At 37.8% G+C, this 16,875-nt stretch overlaps 2 protein-coding genes across 2 annotated transcripts; both read left to right on the top strand.

Annotated features, from left to right (window-relative positions):
• Positions 1 to 1,730: 1,730 nt before the first annotated feature.
• Positions 1,731 to 11,159, top strand: LOC129374107 (MOB kinase activator 1B). Its single transcript, XM_055052303.1, has 6 exons — positions 1,731 to 2,012; positions 3,892 to 4,058; positions 6,346 to 6,439; positions 6,792 to 6,925; positions 8,534 to 8,697; positions 8,786 to 11,159. Exons 1-6 carry the CDS (start codon positions 1,999 to 2,001, stop codon positions 8,861 to 8,863), a joined length of 651 nt encoding a protein of 216 aa, XP_054908278.1. The 5' UTR covers positions 1,731 to 1,998; the 3' UTR covers positions 8,864 to 11,159.
• A 181-nt stretch (positions 11,160 to 11,340) lies between these two features.
• Positions 11,341 to 16,235, top strand: dck (deoxycytidine kinase). The gene is made up of 7 exons (XM_055052252.1): positions 11,341 to 11,570; positions 11,862 to 11,977; positions 13,212 to 13,405; positions 13,598 to 13,745; positions 13,854 to 13,969; positions 15,325 to 15,424; positions 15,913 to 16,235. Exons 1-7 carry the CDS (start codon positions 11,480 to 11,482, stop codon positions 15,937 to 15,939), a joined length of 792 nt encoding a protein of 263 aa, XP_054908227.1. The 5' UTR covers positions 11,341 to 11,479; the 3' UTR covers positions 15,940 to 16,235.
• Positions 16,236 to 16,875: the final 640 nt, after the last annotated feature.

Below are 16,875 nucleotides of genomic sequence, written 5' to 3' on the forward strand. Positions count from 1 at the left end.
ACTTTTTTTTTAAATCAGTCAATAACTGTTAAAAAAAAAAAAATATATATATATATATATATATATATATATATATATATATATATATATATATATATATATATATATATATATATATATATATATATATATATATATATACTTTTAAGGCAATTAAATTGTGAAACGATGACAATGATGACACAATGACGTTAGAAGAACGTCATTGTTATTGTTGTAATAATAATAATAATAATAATAATAATGTTATTACAATGCTTATGATGATATTAGAAGATGAAGCAGAAAAAATGGCTGTAGCACTGAGTGCAGCAGGATGGTGCACTCAGGTTTAAATGTTCTTATTTATGCATGTTGCTCCATGTTTCTGTCTTGGTAAAATCAGGGTGCACTAAAAGGAGCAAGAGAAATGAATGTAATCGTTATGAATCCATAGAGACGTATATAATATTTGGTTAGCAACCAAGCTTGTGCTAAATTCGATATGAATTAGGCTTATTTCAGTATTTGTGTGCATGCTTTATAGTCACACAGTGGTCTAATATCTCTTTATTTTTATTTTGTTTGTATTTCTTAAAATATTATAGTAAAAAAAAAGTTAAAGATAAAAATGGACTCCTGGTTAGTTTTTCAGCCCAGTTTGAGCCAGACAGACATGTTGGCAGTTGTTTCGAATGTCCTCCAAAGTGAACCGTTTTCTGGATGGTGGGTGACTGGTTTCAGATTATTTTGATATATTTCAGTCACATACATTGTTACACTGTTAGAAAAAAAAAAAAAGATGTCTAATGTCTTGGTTCATTTTGGCTGTTCTGGCACAGCACAGAACAGCTTTCTGATTTCAACACATGTGAAAAACTTAATATTTGGCTGGTGTTATTCCATTTTAATTCTTTGGGTATAAACCATAAGCAAGACTGATCACTCTGGTGTTAATGCAAACCCAGAAGCAGGCGTGAGAGGTGAAAAACTGTTTGCAGTTACAAACTTGTTGACGATAATGGACAATATTGTCACGTCCTGGGTTTGATCGAGCTGTCATCTGATCAGGACTCTGCTGAAACGGGGCTGCAGGAGACCTGGAGGTGATTATCAGCAGTGACACTGTGGCTGAGCTCTCTAAATGTTATTCAGTGTCTCAGAAATCCTTCATGAAAGCCTGGAATCCCTCTCATGAGTCACTGAAGATTCGTCCTCTGTGGACATTTTGTGTAAGTTCTCTCCTGGTCCTCTGCTTGTGTGCTTGTCTGCCCTTGACATACTCTCTCTGGCCTTATCTGTGTGATTGAATCTTTCTCTGATGAAGACCTCAACCAGGAGTCAATAAGGGGGGCTTAGGGTCTTTATTATGCTAGAGCAAAGAAAAGGTTCATCAAAGTTTTAAGATCTCTTTTAGTTGTGACCCCGAGCAATGTTTCTGTTTTGTGTCTTGTTTTTATCTGTCAGGGTGGAGTTGGTTTTTCCACTTCTTTCGGCAAACTACTTGATTTCTTTCTCTCTCTAGGTTGAAAATGTGGAGATTGGCATGTGATAAATAATTTGAAATCGTAAGGTTTAAATAAAAAAAGGGATAAATATTGTTTTTTAAAAATTCACTGTAGTCATAAAAGCAGTTGGGGCTTTTTAAACAACGTATTTAAAAAGAATACGTTATTAAAACTAAAACGAGTGCCTTAATTTTTGGTCCACTAGATGGCAGCACAGATCATGAATCCCCTTTGGTCCGATCGAAGTATCTGCTGAAGAAGTCAGGTACCATCTCATTGCGTTTAGAGCAGCAGTCGTATATCAGAGTCTGGCAAACAGAGCTGCCTTCTGTGTAGCTAGCGTGGAGCTTTTTTGGCTGCACGATTACTTATTTGGGAAACTCATCGGCTCCGACAGAAAAAGCCAGAGAAGACGAGAAGAAGAGTGAGATTAAAGAGTTTGGTCCCTCTTCGGTGTCCATCCTCTCAGCCTGATTTAAAGGAAGATTTTTGTCTTGATCTCCGGGGAACCATGAGCTTCCTTTTGTGAGTTATAAATACTTGGTGAAGTCAATTTTTTTTCCTTCATGATTTGGGTTTAAGCTGTAGAGAACAGTAGCTGGTATTTCACTGCGAGAAGCCAGCTATCGATAAAATAAACAAAGGATTAGTCTACTTCCTGGACTTGCCTCTTTCATCATGAGTGTTATTTGCGTGTGTTCTTCTTGTTTTCTGTTTAAAAACCCTCACATATTCTAGTTTAGTTGAACCACCGTATAAACAATTACAATTGTATTCCAAAAAGACTTGTAGTTAATGTAAATTGAGCTCTTCCTTTAAAATCTATTCATCGAGTGGCCTGGATATTTACTGGTGCTCACTGCTAACAAGTGCTAACATTAGCTTTAGTTAACACAGTTCGGTGTCGTTTGGACTCTAAGGCTGTATTCTTGAGTAAGGAATGTGTTTCTGCGTCGTCTGTAAACGACAAACTGTTTAATAACCGTGTATTAAATTGAAATGTGAAGAAAAGCAACCGGGGAAAAGATGCTAGTTAGGATGGCAGGACTTTTATATTATTGAAATCATTAAGCTGTAACCAAAATAACAAAATTAAATTTTTTAAAATATAAAATTGCATTGTAATATCTCACTCCCTCTACAATTTAAACTTGTTTTTTGTTTTTGATTTTTTTTTTAATATAATTTATTTTTAAAAAATTAGCATTTCTAACCAAAGTTCTACTGAAATTCAATTTTAATTGAAATAGTTTTGCTGCATTTAAAATCCATCCGTACTACGACCTGAGTTACAGGTCAGCATTTTAATTACAAATATTATTTTTCTTAGAAGCATTCTGTGTTTCAGCAAAAATTTACCTCTTACTCTACTGGATGTATTAGTTATATCAGCAACAAAAAGTTGCTGAAATGAAGAGCTCCCAAACTGAAGATCTCAGTTTTGTTTAAAATGAGGTTTTCCTTCATGAAAATCTTTTCCTTTAATAAATATTCACTCTGTTTGCACCAGCTTTGGTTGTGCTTTCACTTCGAGAAGGTGTGTGCAGTATGAAGATGTCGGCTCATTAAGTGTTGGAACATGTTGACAGTCAATTTCTGTCTTTTGCATTGTATAAATAAATATTTCATTTGGCTGGCACTTTAAAAGGAGTAAAAATGTCAGTTTAAAAAAAGGTTCATTGCTCTGAATGCTCTGTTCTGCACAGGGAAGCTGGGATTAAAACGAGCTTACAGTGAAAACAGCCAAATTTAAAAATCAAAAGTCAAATGTAGGTTTTTGCAGTACGCTTAAATTCAAGACACTTTTACGTCCTCGCTTTTATTTCTGCCTGGAGCTCACAGTCCTGCTCAAACACTGCTTGATGTGGATGTAAGAGGTAATCGCTTCACTATCTAGCTTAATGATTCCTTCGAACCGGGATAGAAAGAGCACGACTCCTGAGATGACACGACCTCTTTATTTTCTTGTCGTTGTTGCAAAATCGCTTCATAAAGAGCAGCTTTAGGTGCTTATTTTATTCACCTACGTCAATTCTCATGATGATTTCTTCTTTTTTCCATTCAAAAAATCAGATGCGAGAGACGCAGGATGGCATTCAGCCGTCGCGGATTTGCCATAGCTGACGTTTAAGTTAGCCGCCGGAGCTGTTTCTGCGCGTTCCTGCTTTGATGCCTGAAAAATTCTTGTTTAATGGAGCAGTGCGAGATCCTCAATGCAGCCTCATTAAGCACAGAGAGATGTACTGTTCTGTCCCGCTGTTCTCGCATCTGTGGCTCCTTTGTCAGTAATGATTGAAAAAGAACAAAAACAAACACTGACTTGATTTTTAAAATTTTTGTTTATTTTTTAAATTTAAGCAAACTTTCGTGGTTTATCTCTCTGTTTGTCGCCGTCTTTCCGCAGTGGAAACCGTTCGTCCAAAACTTTCAAGCCCAAGAAGAATATCCCGGAGGGTTCTCATCAGTATGAGCTGTTGAAACACGCCGAGGCGACGCTGGGGAGTGGAAACCTGCGCATGGCGGTCATGTTGCCCGAGGGGGAAGACTTAAATGAGTGGGTCGCCGTCAACAGTGAGTCCTGCCTTTTTTTTTTTTTTTCTTCAGTCAAATTCCTTATCTCAGCACCTCCTCTTCTTTCTTTTATTATTTAAATATAACTTCTCATTCCTCAAATGTCAGGTGAGGGTGAACTTTCAGTGTGAGCTCTTGGCTTTCCCTCTGAAGACCGCTCGCTTTCATGCCAGGAAGACCGCTGTGAATGCTAAATAGATTTTATTGAGTCGTTCGTTAAGGGCCCTGTTTACTTTCCGCTCAGGAATGGCAAATGGCTCCGCTTAAAGATAAATTCCTCCCACGATCCAGTTCTTGTAAAGTTTAATTTGTTCACCAGGGTCAACATGCAGCCAAGTGGTTACGAACCTAGAATTTTGCGCCAGGTTTGCAGCAGCGCTTTCCACATAATGAGGGTTTTCATCACAGTGGAAGATTTATTTATTTATTTTCGTCTGTTGCACATGATGCTCTGACTTTCACAATAAAGGGAAGTTGGGAGAAAAACAGCTGAAAGCAGTCACTTCTCTCGCCATCAGGGCTCACTGACTTTTCACATGATTGCTGCTCATAGGAAGCTGCAGCAACACGGTGAGACATGGCTTAAAAATAAAACCGGTTGTTTTTTTTTTTCCATACCAGATCTGATTTCAATCTTATCTTTTTCTAATTTTCTTTAAAAAATAAAAAAAGGCAAATGACAGAAAACAGATTTTAAAAGTTGCCTTTATTTCAGTCACAAAATAAAAGTTTCATGATGAAGTATTAGGGCCAGGCTGCGAGAATTTTTGTTTGATTACAAGAATGTTGTCGTGATGCTAGCAGAATAAAGAAGCGATTTTACCAGAATTGTCTTAAAATTACGAGGAAAAATAGTTGTTTTAATGACAAAAAGAAAAAATCTTGAATAACTCGTCTTTTTAAATCTTTGGTGTTGGAGTTCTCATAAAATTACTACATCAGCCACCAAATATTCTGGTAATAACAAGACTTCATTATCAAATTACTTTATTCTCATATTACTACATCTGTATTGTTTTAACATCGTGAATTTATTTTTGTTTTTTAAAAAAGTCGTAGAATGACTTGGTCAGAGAGTTGACCTGGTTTCAAAGTCCAAATAAATAGAAACTGTAAAAAAAAAACTGCTTGTCAAACAAGATGGTGGCCTTGCATCAGTCATTCTTAACATGTTGTAAACAAAAGAGGCTCGTTGCTCAGCTGTACAACAAGCTCCCCACGAGAAAATCCACACTTTATTCATACACTAAAGTCCCATAGTCTCTCTGGAGATGTGTCACTTTACCTCCGTGTCAATGTGTCGTGACAAAATGGACGGTTGAGTCCGAAGCTTTGATTTCTTGTTTTCCTGAATGCAGCTTTCTTATCTTGGGATAAAGTGGTGAAATAAAATGTTCCTTTTGGGAAATGCTAGTCCAAAGACGAGCCCCGTTTCAGCGGCAGCACTTCTTTCTATAAGGAAGTGACGGGTAGCCATCATTTTGGTCCATGTATCTTTAAATATGCTGTAAGAACTGGATGTCATGGTGTCCTGACAGGCAGCCCTTTTGGCAAAGCGTGAAAGAACCTGATGGCGACTTTCAAATTAGTCTTTTCAGCATTTATTGCTACCATTGTTTGTATTGCAGGAAAGTGACTGTGAGCTAATGTTAATGCTAGCAGCAGCAGATCCAGTATGGTGGCTCATTTAAAGGGACAGTCCAGTGGGAGCTCATTTGAGAAAAAGATTCTGAGGATGGGAAAGTATTTATTCCCCATCCTGCTGTTCTTCCTTCCTGCTTTTCTTTTCTTCCACCCTTCATTCTATTCTTTCTCCCTTGTGCTGTTTCTTCTTTCCTTCCCTCCACCCTTTCTTTCTTCCTTTTTATATCCCTTTATTCCTCTAGTCTTTTTTCCTATCTTGTCTCAAACTTGGCGCCTTGTTTTTATTCCTTGCCTTCATCTATCCTTTCTTTCTCCTAGTGTCCTTTATTCTTTTATTGTCTATCCTCCTCATGTTGCTTCATTCCTTGGATCCGTTCATTTTTTAAATCCTTTCTTCCGCATTTCCTTGCAGTTTCTGGTTTCTCCATGTTCCGTATTTCGAACTTGCGCTCTGTAGAAAAATATCATTATGGAAATAAGAACTTGTTGTTTTCCCTCAAAACCTTTAAAATAACTTTATTCTGGAAATGCAATGTGGGCTTTCTGCCTGACCAATGAAATGCGGGGAGACTTGATTTCCATCTGTTAATCCTGGCATCAACAAAATAATAATTTGCTTTTTTTATTTTTTATTTTTTCTCAGCGGTGGATTTCTTCAACCAGATCAACATGCTGTACGGCACCATCACAGACTTCTGCACAGAAGAAAGCTGTCCAGTCATGTCTGCCGGTCCTAAGTAAGAGAAGCTTAGCATCCTCTTATTAGTTATAGTGAGAGTATTGCATTGTTTTTTATGTATCAGCTGAACAACAAACAGTACATGAGCAGAAGTTTCTGAAACATCCAATGCGTTCAATTACTTAATTAATAAGTTCTTATTGTAGAGATGTGTTTCTTCCTCGTTAGTGGAGGCTCACCAGCCATTTTATGCCAGTGACTATTTTAGATTAGCCTCTTCAAGGTCTACTGAAAATGACATCAGGACTGGAAAACCTTATCTGGACTTCTAGGTGTTATATTTATAGTTTATTCACTCACAGACACACACAAAAAGAAGCCAAAACAAAACTTGTATCTGTTCTCTGCAGGTACGAGTACCATTGGGCCGACGGAACCAACATCAAGAAGCCCATTAAATGCTCAGCCCCCAAGTATATCGATTACCTCATGACGTGGGTGCAGGACCAGCTGGATGATGAGACGCTTTTCCCTTCAAAGATCGGTGAGGTTTCTTTCCAGCTCAGTGGAAAGGTGCTCTTCACCTGTCTTCTCAGAGTACAAGCTGATTTTGATTATTTTTGTTTTTTTAGCAGCTATACAAATACTCTTAAGCTACAGCTAATACAAATGGAAATCCTGGATTTATGAAGCAGAGACATGGCCCCGACTTCTTGCTTCAATATTTACATACAGTCCACAGTGCACTGATCTTTTTTACACGTATAATTAGCGGCAACCTACCTCTTTAGCAGAGGTAGATTTCATGCTTGTACATGACACTTAAGCATGATTCATGTTCTGTAATTTGTGGTTGAAGCACACACAGTCATGTGTCAGCCTCTATGCCAGCTGAGACTCGCGTTGTTAAGCGTCGAGCGTTATTTCTGTAGATGCCAGCCGGCATAAGTGGATGTCAGCTGGCCTCACAAGTGTACATCTCAGGAGAAGAGCTCGATGTGCCTTCCCTGAGGCAGCAGATTAGCCTTCTTTCTTCATAATCTTTTGATTTCCATACTGAGAGCCAAGCAACACAGAGCAGCAGATAATTGAATAATTCAGCAAAATCTCTTGCATTTGGATACAAGAACCCAATTTGCAATAGCTGTTCACAGAAAATTGCTCTTTTTGAAGAAGGAAAAAAAGTTAGCCCACTATCTCTCTGTCTGTGTCACTCGACTTCATCTCCTTTCAGTTCATGGCTGGTGTAAAACTCGCAAACAGCAAAGTTAGTTCAGTTCTGTTGCCTGATTTTGAACTATGAACTATAAAATTGTATGACTAGCACGATTGAAGTTGAAAATGTATGATGTGACGAAGTTCAATCCAAGTCATGAAAATGACAGAAATGACAATTGACAAGCTGACGATATAAAAAACATAGAACTTGACTGGTGAGCATGATAATTTTTATGCTCCTATCTACATGTGAATGATTTTTAGAATAAGAGGCTGCTCTAAAGTTTTTGTTTCTTTTTAAAGCTGACATATTAGAGCCTTTTGAAGTTTTAATGTTTATGGTTCTTAACAAATAAGTACTGTGCTCCCTTTTCTTTTTTGTGGGTTTGATAAATAATTGATCTGCAGAGACTCTGTTTTCCTACAGCAGACTTCTGAGCTTTGTAGCGGGGAGTAGCAGAGGTCTGTTTGAACATGAAGAAATGTTCCAACCCGGAGATGAATGCTTAACATGTTGGTGCCGTGAGGTGCTTGTGTGTTGCTGTCATGATTGTTCTCTCTTTCCTCCAATCGTGCCGTGGCCTGCCAATCCAGGTGATCTTGTTCGTTCTTGCTTTTCATCTGCGCGAAAAGAAAGCAGGATACATGGACAGCATGACACATTAAGTTAACATTTTAGTTAACATTTCCCAAACTGTAAATTGTCTCTATTGGCGGCTGGTTTTTGTGCAGACCTGAAGAGAAAAGGTCAAGGCCATTCGTGTCCAGGATGTGTGTGGTCTGCAGGGGTTTTTACTTACCGTCTTCCTGATTCTAACCCTCAACAAGTCTTGGCTGGACTACATTTTCAAAGCACTATATTTTATCATTTAATAGCTTTTCTGCTATTTATTCACCCAGTTGTTTAATCTTCTTCTACTTTTTTCTTTTCAAGGCGTTCCATTTAAGCGCAACTTCATGTCTGTGGCAAAGACCATCCTGAAGCGGCTGTTCAGGGTTTACGCCCACATCTACCATCAGCACTTTGACTCTGTCATGCAGCTGCAGGAGGAGGCCCACCTCAACACTTCTTTCAAACACTTCATCTTTTTTGTACAGGTGAAAATCCTCAGATATTTGAAGAATAGTATCAGTATCTGCACACAAGTGTTAAAAACCTCCCTCCTGTTTTTCTTTCTCCTCTCAGGAGTTCAACCTCATTGACAGAAAAGAGCTGGCCCCCCTACAGGAGCTGATTGAGAAACTCACCACTAAGGATAGATAAACAGCAATGCAGACGTGTATTTTATCGTTCTAATTTTTTGCACAGATACCCACCCCCTCCTCTGGCTGTATGTATGCAGTATGTTCTACATGGATTTCCATTTGGGGAAATGCTTTTAATATTGCCAGGAAGATGGCTGGGTTTTTGATAGGTTTAAGGCACCAGGACTAATGTTTTTTTTATTATTATTATTATTATTATTATTATCAGGGATTATAGACTTGATTAACAGAGAGAGAAAAAAACATTTAGGTGTATGAAAGAGAATCCCTTGTATCCACACATGATGATGATGATTTTGAATTATAAAGACATATTGTATGTTCATGAATTTTCATTTCTCTGATCAGCCAGTGCGCTCACAGGTGAGAATAGCGGTGAATTGGAAGCCAGCTTTAAGTCTTGGTCAGTAGTTTTCCCTCTTTTGTCTCGTTCTCCATTCGAAGGTCAGACTTTAGTTGACTGCTATAGTTGCCATCAGTACAGAAGAACCCTAAGTGCCTAGCATGGCTCGTCGTCGCCCTATATCAGCAACGAGAACTGTCCGAAGATTAAGGCCATATTTGATCGACATATTTCAAGTTTTCAACCTACCTCCCTTTAGACCTAAACAGCCCTGAATTTTCCTATTTGTTACTTTAATCTTTACCTTCTATTGGATGGATTTTTTTTTTCTGTAAACTCCCAAACTCCCCTTTTATTTTTGATTTTTGCAAGTCTCCTTGTGCTCTGAGAGGGAGGTGATAAATGAATGTGTCAAAGGTTATAGAAGTGAGGCTAGAGTTTTTTTTATCATTATTATTTTAGAGCAGGGGCTAAAATTAAGAATAATAATAATAAGCTCTTAGGTTTGTCCCTGTGTGCTAGTTTCCTCCTTTAAACCCTCAAACCTTTCGAGTAGAAACATTTAGCGAGGGATCGGAAACCTTCAACTGTACATACATACCTGCAGATAGATACAGATACATATTTAACCTCCACTGTTTGAGAACTTATAAGCATTTTTGAGTCGGATAACGCTACATACCTTGGTATCTGGATAGCCATGAAGCACTTTGAACAAGTTTTCAAACCACTCTTGCCTGAATGTTTTTCCTCTGCATATGTCAAATGCTGTGAGAAGACGTGTCATGTGACTGATCGTATGCAGTAGCTCTCATCTGCATGTATAATTTCAAGTTTTTTGAGACCATAATGGATAATTTTCCAAACTTTCCTCCACCATTTACCACAACAAAAATCTACAATTTAAAAGCTATGCTAACAAATCCGTCTTTACAGGAAATGAAAAGAAAGTTGAAAGTTTCTACACCCTTGAACGCACCTGAACTGTATCATAGTTTTGCATGAGATCCCTTTGTTAGCCTACAAACTACAACTTTAAATTTAAATGCTGAAATTTACATATTGATTGAAATATTCTTTTTAAAGTTGTGCAGGTAACTACTACGTTACATTAAAGGTGGAAAACGTTGGAAATGACTTGTGCTCAAACTCTTAAAATCCTGAAATTTTAACAGCTGAGTTTTGAGAGCTGCTGCATCTTTTTCCTCATATTTTTCCAATTGAATGTTAAATGGATCAGTTTCCTCCGAGGTTAGCTGTAAGGCACAACTAATGATTTCTTCTACTTCTGTGATTTTTCTTTCTTTCTTTCCTTCTTTTTGTTACTGTGCTTTAAAAAATTGAAGCATGCTCCCATTTCCTAATGTAAAAGTTTAGTTGCTATGCAATGACTGAAACACTAAACGGATCACCACTTGGCTTTTTCGTACTCTAAATCTTAACTATTGTAATGGTTCTTAAATTTGGCTGGGACAGAAACGAAAACCTCGTCGGCTTTAGCTCAAAAACAGTGATGATCTGACGTTTTCTCACAGAAAGTAAAATTGATGCACATGTGTAAATACTAAGGACTGACTGATTATTTTTTTCTTTTTTTTTTTGAAGTGAGCATGGAGTAGTGGCTTTCTCTTAAATGAATATATTGAGTCTTTTTAGAGGCTGCTTAGTCTCCTTTCTCCAATTATTGAAAACTCCTGTTTTGCATATTTAATGTTTGTTTCACTTTCTTATCTAATTATTATTATTATTATGAATGTTACTGATCAGCAGATACTCTGAAGTGTAATAGAATATGAGATGCCCACAACGAAGCCTCCCGCCTCCAGTTGATCCTCTTTGCTTTATTGATTGATGAGATGTTTGTAAATAATGGCTTGATATGGATTTTCAGTGCTACTGAGTTGGTTTATTCTGTTTACAAGGCAAATAAAGGTGGTCTTGACTCGCTGAATCGCCTGTTTTTACCTGTTTTCAATTTCCCCCACGTTTTGCGCATCAGCATGTAAAATATATCAAAGAAGCAACAACTATTTCTGCACATTTATTTTGTGTTTTGTATTTTTTGGTGAGTTTTCTCCTAAAAGCTTCAGTCAGAGAGAGGCGGAAGTGGGCGGTCCCTGGGGGAGAACGCTTCCGGGCGGTCGGAGTAACACTGCTTCCGGACTTATTCCGCCAAATTCAAACAAGAGACTCCTCACCAGCAGCAGCTGTTCGCCCCGTTCTCTCTGATTAATCGAGCTGCTTTTAGGCGCGTTCAGCAGATCTGTGGAGATGCCCGCTATTCCGAAGAGGCCTTGCCCCGACCCGATGAATGACTCCATGGAGAAGAGGATAACGCGCATTTCCATCGAGGGAAACATTGGTGAGCCAACTGTCTGAGAGAAATGGGATTTTTATCAAAGTTTTGAAGATGTTTAAACGCTTACGGAGTCACGGTTCAGGCACAGAGCACGCGCTTCTCATTGTACACATTGTTGCATTGCTTTTCGCTCGTGCATGCACTTTGCCGCCAATTTCAGTCACACATGTCTCCTTTTTCTCTTTAACTTGCTTAAAAGTTAATGGCACTATTTTGTTTCTTTTTTTGCTGCTGCTCTTAAGTTTGTATTGCACTGTGTGGCTGACGTCCAGCCGGTGTGTCTTTTGTGCGCAGCGGCTGGGAAGTCCACTTTTGTGCGCCTTTTGGAGCAGGAGAGCACCGACTGGGAGGTAGTACCAGAACCGATCGCTAGATGGTGCAATGTCCAAACAACAGGCAGCGACTTTGAGGTATTTCCAACATTGCAGCTTAAAGAGCTAAAAAGAGACCGCAGTTAAGAAACAAAATCACAGAAAGCCAGTTTAATGTGGACTTCTGAGAATCATATGAATAATTCGAGGCTCCTTCAGACTGCCATTTGTCCATGTCTGGATCACTGGGAGAGTCTTCATCTGTATTTAGAGTGCAGCTGCCATGTGTCCACATATATACAGTTGACATGACACACCCAGGGGAACAGGTGCTTTCACGACAGTTAAGCATGTCATCGTCACAGACATGCACACCTGTAGCTTCAGCCTTATTTTGTTGAACATGCACACACATTCGTTTGCCAGGCATAAACATGATACCAGAGATGTTGCAAGTGATTAATCTCTGTACTTGTAAGCAGAAGGCAAGTGAGCTATGTAGTTAAAAAGAAGAAGCCAGGCTGGTTTGCGAGGTTTGAATCGGCTTCAGTTTTTGAAGTTGGTTAAAAAAATAAATAATAGAAAAAGTTGCACAGGCTGTTTTTTTTGTGTACCTTGTGCACTCTGACATTAGTTGCAGGAATTGATGTCACTGAGCCAACAATCCCATGTTTCAGACCATTGCACAAGGTCCTGCTGCCACATCTACAGTAAACAGCCGCTTGCCTAATCAGACGTCCTCTAGTGGCAGGTTGAAACAAATCTGTTTTCATGTCTAATGAAAGACTTTCTTTTTTTCCACTTGGACATAATTTGGATAAAAGAAGGGCTAAGAGATGTTCTGTAGTGCATCTTATGTTTTCTTCAACTGTTGGACTAAAAAGTAATAGAGATGCAGGATTTGTTCTGGTTCTTTGTCTTTAAATTATGTTTTACTCATAAAGCCTTGAATGCAGATTTTCCACTGTCTGCTTTAAATTTTTCATCTTAAACGTGTATGTACCAAACCCTTTATCATAGAAAAGTGTTTTTCCCCTCAAATGACTAAATCCTAACAGTAATTTTGATGACTTTTTAAACTCAGGGGATTGACAATCAGATAAAATCTAGATTGTCTAAATGTAGAGGCAATAAGCTGACCCGGAAGAACTGAAATGTATGTTTACCTTTACCGATGTTGAAACATTCTTTAATTTTTGCTCCTTTCTTCAGTAGCCTTGGTTATGTCAGGGTACATTTAATATTTATCAATGATAAATGTTTTCGGTCAGTACTTTCTTTCCAAGGCTTGATGTGGTCAGCTCTCACACGGTCCTGACCTTGTTGTCGTTAGGAGCTGACCACATCTCAGAGGAGCGGTGGCAACGTGTTGAAGATGATGTACGAGAAGCCCGAGAGGTGGGCTTATACCTTCCAGAGCTACGCCTGCATCAGCCGAGTGCGCGCCCAGATCAAATCTGCAAACGGGAAGCTCCGCGAGGCTGAGAATCCTGTGTTGTTCTACGAGAGATCCATTTACAGCGACAGGTATCGGAGCGCACACATCCAAAAAAAAAAAACAGTTTTCTCTTGTCATCAATCATGTTATTGCTAAGTCTGCAACATTGCTTCTGCTTCAGCTCTTAACTTTTTTTATGGAATGTTCTGTTTTATCTGAGGGGAATGTTTCACATCTTAGTAATGTAGGCCATCCTGTCTCCTGTACACCTTTTGCCACAGGTACATCTTTGCAGGCAACCTTTATGAGAGCGAATGCATGAATGAGACTGAATGGTCCATCTACCAGGACTTGCATGGCTGGCTTCACAACCAGTTTGGCAAGCACATTGAGCTAGATGGTATCATTTACCTCAGAGCTTCACCTGAGGTACTCTTTCACTCACTGATTGCTCTTCTTTATGTCAAAATAGACATTTTGTAATGGAGTTCACTCAGTCTACACAAATAAGTTCATTTTCTCCCGTTTACGTCACAGAAATGCTTGGAACGATTACACACAAGGGGAAGAGAGGAGGAGCAGGAAATCCCTCTGGAATACCTGGAGAAGCTCCACTACAAGCATGAGAGCTGGCTGCAGAATAAGACCATGAAGTGAGTCACATGCACCTGAACTGCTCTGCTTTGGTCATTCATGGGAAGACAGATGAGTGTATAGGACTGGAAAGGGCTTGCTAACATCACACCCTCATTGTTGGTGTACTATTTAAAGGTTGAGCTAGAATTGAAAGTTTTTAACTCCATAACCATGTTTCTGACACGGAACAAAATAGCAAAAGGTACCAGAAAAAGGCTCACTCTGTAAAGAGATGTCGAGTCAAGAGGACAATTCAACAGGCCAAATGGATGGAATTTGTTGTATTTTCGGGGCAATCGCCGATATGAAAATTTGGGCCAATATGAAAATTTGGGCCAATATGAATACTGCTATTGTGGCCGTAACCAAAATTCACACATATTGTTTTTCCCAATGTAAAAGCGATTACATTCCTTCTGTTAACACCCCCATACTCAAGTCTCTGAAACAAAAACTGTACAAAGATAGAAATATGAACTTTTAATATTGGCCACTGTTTTACTTGACGGATTGATTTCAAATTTTTTTTATTAAAATCAATTAATATTGATGCTAATGTTTTCCTTCCATCGTTTCGTATTTTCCTTAGATTTTGGTAAGTGGGAGAAAAAAGGAAAGGCTAATTTCCATTTTCTTTGGTAAAAAAATCCTAGACGGTTTAACAAATAGTTATTCAAACGTGATGTTTGACAGTAGTTAAATATGTACTACAGATAGTAGCGCTTATAATTTAATGGTAAACTGGTGATCTATGAAGTGACATTGTGTTTATCTGTTTATTCACACTACTACAATAAAAACTGGTAAAATGGGGATGTTTTTAACTGACCAACATAAAACACGTGACAATGATGGATATTTATTTTAATAAGCATGTTTAAATACATATTGATTTAGAATTTTTACTTTTTCTCTGCATATTTTTAACTTTATGTTTAAAATATTAAAGTTAAACTATGACAGGTCGTGATTCTAACAATACTGCACTTACAGTAGATATAATGCTCAAAAATAAGACTAATGGACACAGTTTTTACAGTATGGAAAGGTATGAATTTGCTTTGTCTTATAAGTCTAATTTATGTTTGTCTGAAGAGGAGAAACGATGTGTTCTTTGTTTTGCAGCATCACAACTTGATTTTTGCTATTATATATTGTGGATGCATGTGTATGTGTTTTTTTGTTTTTATTTTTAAGGTAAGTTTAAATTCGGTTGTTCTTAAGCTGCTTAAAAACATATTTTGGACTCAAATGTTACTTAAAAACTGACTACGTTTTGGACATGGAAAAGCATGAGTTTCTATTTAAAATGGTTTTGAATGCAGAGATTTAAATTGTTAAACATCACTAACTACATGGCGTGTGCCCACAGCATGGATTTTGAGTATCTCAGTGACGTTCCCGTTCTGACCTTGGATGTGAACGACGATTTTAAGCAGAACGATTCTAAGAGTGCCGACATGATTGAGAAGGTGAGTAAAGGTTCTTAAGCAATGCAGGAAGTCTTCATACAAAAGGGAACAAAATGTAGAAAAATGAAATCACAAGACACTGACTTCCTGTTCAGAAACAGGAAGTCACTGTGGCCCAAAATCCTGATTGATGCGCCTCTAGTTGTATTCTGGTGATTGTGCACTTTTGAGGACAATAGTAGTAGTTACTACTTTTTAGAAACATTTGTTCCCTTTTGTGGCACAGACTTTAAACGAGCTCTGCAGAGTCTGAGCTCTGATGCTTAGAAGGAAACTCACAACAGTGTTTCACACAGCTAAAAAAGATGCTTATTGGGCACTTTTCTGTTGATTGTAAACAAGAACACATTGCGGTTAAACCGCAAATCAAAAACTGCTTATTGAGCCAAAAGCTGGACGCTGGGGCTTTCCATCAACCTTATCAGAAATGTACATTGACTCAGTATTTTTGATGACTCTTGACATCTTTTATAATTTTTTTTTTTTAGGTGAAGGAGTTTTTGAGCATATTGTGACGGCCACAGGGAACAACATCCTGGAATATTGGGAACAATAAATTATCACTTCTCATTCATTTGATGGTTTTAATAACAGAAAATGTGCACTTTTTAATATCATTTAGCTGTCTTTTTTAATTGTTTACTCATGTATTTTATAAATGGAAATGATTGCATAGCTTTTCAAGATTTAGTGAAGGCTGATGCATGTGTATGTGTGCATATCTGCACAAATAAAATGTAAAGGTTTTTCTTTTTTTAATTTGAGAATAAAGTCAAAGCTATCTTTAAAAATAAAGTGCTTTTGATCAAGAGATGATGATGTAGCTCTGATTAAAAATAACTGCAATGGATTCCAACTTCTCTTTTCTAAATGGCTTTATAATTTTGAATTTGTTGCTTTCTCAAAGGAAGTTTTAACTTTGTGTAGCTTCACGCTTGTGCTAAAAGTTCAGCGGTTTTTGTTAGATATTCTGTTATGAAACTATAAAATCTATTTGTCATTATTATTATTTGCATCCCTGTGTACCTTCAGGCTCTGCCAGCCTGGAGAGGAAACCACAGTAAATCTAAAAGCAAGATTTTGATTGCGTGAATATAAATGTGATTATATTTTAATTTATTGAGATGCACCTGTATTTCTTCCAGAAGGTGTCGCCAGTCCCCATTACAACCTATACGGTATTTTGGATATTGTCTGCCTTTACTTGGTTCTCCCAGCATGACTCAACAAAACCACCTGAATTAATAATAGCGCTGGGTTTCTTTAAAAAAAAATTTTTTTAACTTAAGGTGAAACCAGAAGCTTTTGCCGTTTATAATTGTATTGAATTTAAACGTCTTTTAAATAAACAGTTCTCTAAAAGTGATATCCCTTACTCGTTTAAGTTTCGTGTGCCGAAGTTGTTTATTTTTTGTGTGTGTGTGTATTTTTTTTAATTATTTTAAGTGCTT

Source organism: Poeciliopsis prolifica, unplaced genomic scaffold (assembly GCF_027474105.1).
Source record: "Poeciliopsis prolifica strain line A6 unplaced genomic scaffold, Auburn_PproV2 SCAFFOLD035, whole genome shotgun sequence".
In the NCBI taxonomy this organism is placed as follows: Eukaryota; Metazoa; Chordata; class Actinopteri; order Cyprinodontiformes; family Poeciliidae; genus Poeciliopsis; species Poeciliopsis prolifica.

What these genes read in the sequence shown, in the direction of transcription:
- LOC129374107 (XM_055052303.1), top strand. An exon ending in TGAGTGGGTCGCCGTCAACA is followed by an intron (nt 4,059 to 6,345) that starts GTGAGTCCTGCC and finishes ATTTTTTCTCAG; the next exon opens with CGGTGGATTTCTTCAACCAG. An exon ending in GCTTTTCCCTTCAAAGATCG is followed by an intron (nt 6,926 to 8,533) that starts GTGAGGTTTCTT and finishes TTTCTTTTCAAG; the next exon opens with GCGTTCCATTTAAGCGCAAC.
- dck (XM_055052252.1), top strand. Translation starts at nt 11,480, where the DNA reads ATGCCCGCTATTCCGAAGAGGCCTTGCCCCGACCCGATGAATGACTCC. An exon ending in TTCCATCGAGGGAAACATTG is followed by an intron (nt 11,571 to 11,861) that starts GTGAGCCAACTG and finishes TTTTGTGCGCAG; the next exon opens with CGGCTGGGAAGTCCACTTTT. An exon ending in AGATCCATTTACAGCGACAG is followed by an intron (nt 13,406 to 13,597) that starts GTATCGGAGCGC and finishes CTTTTGCCACAG; the next exon opens with GTACATCTTTGCAGGCAACC.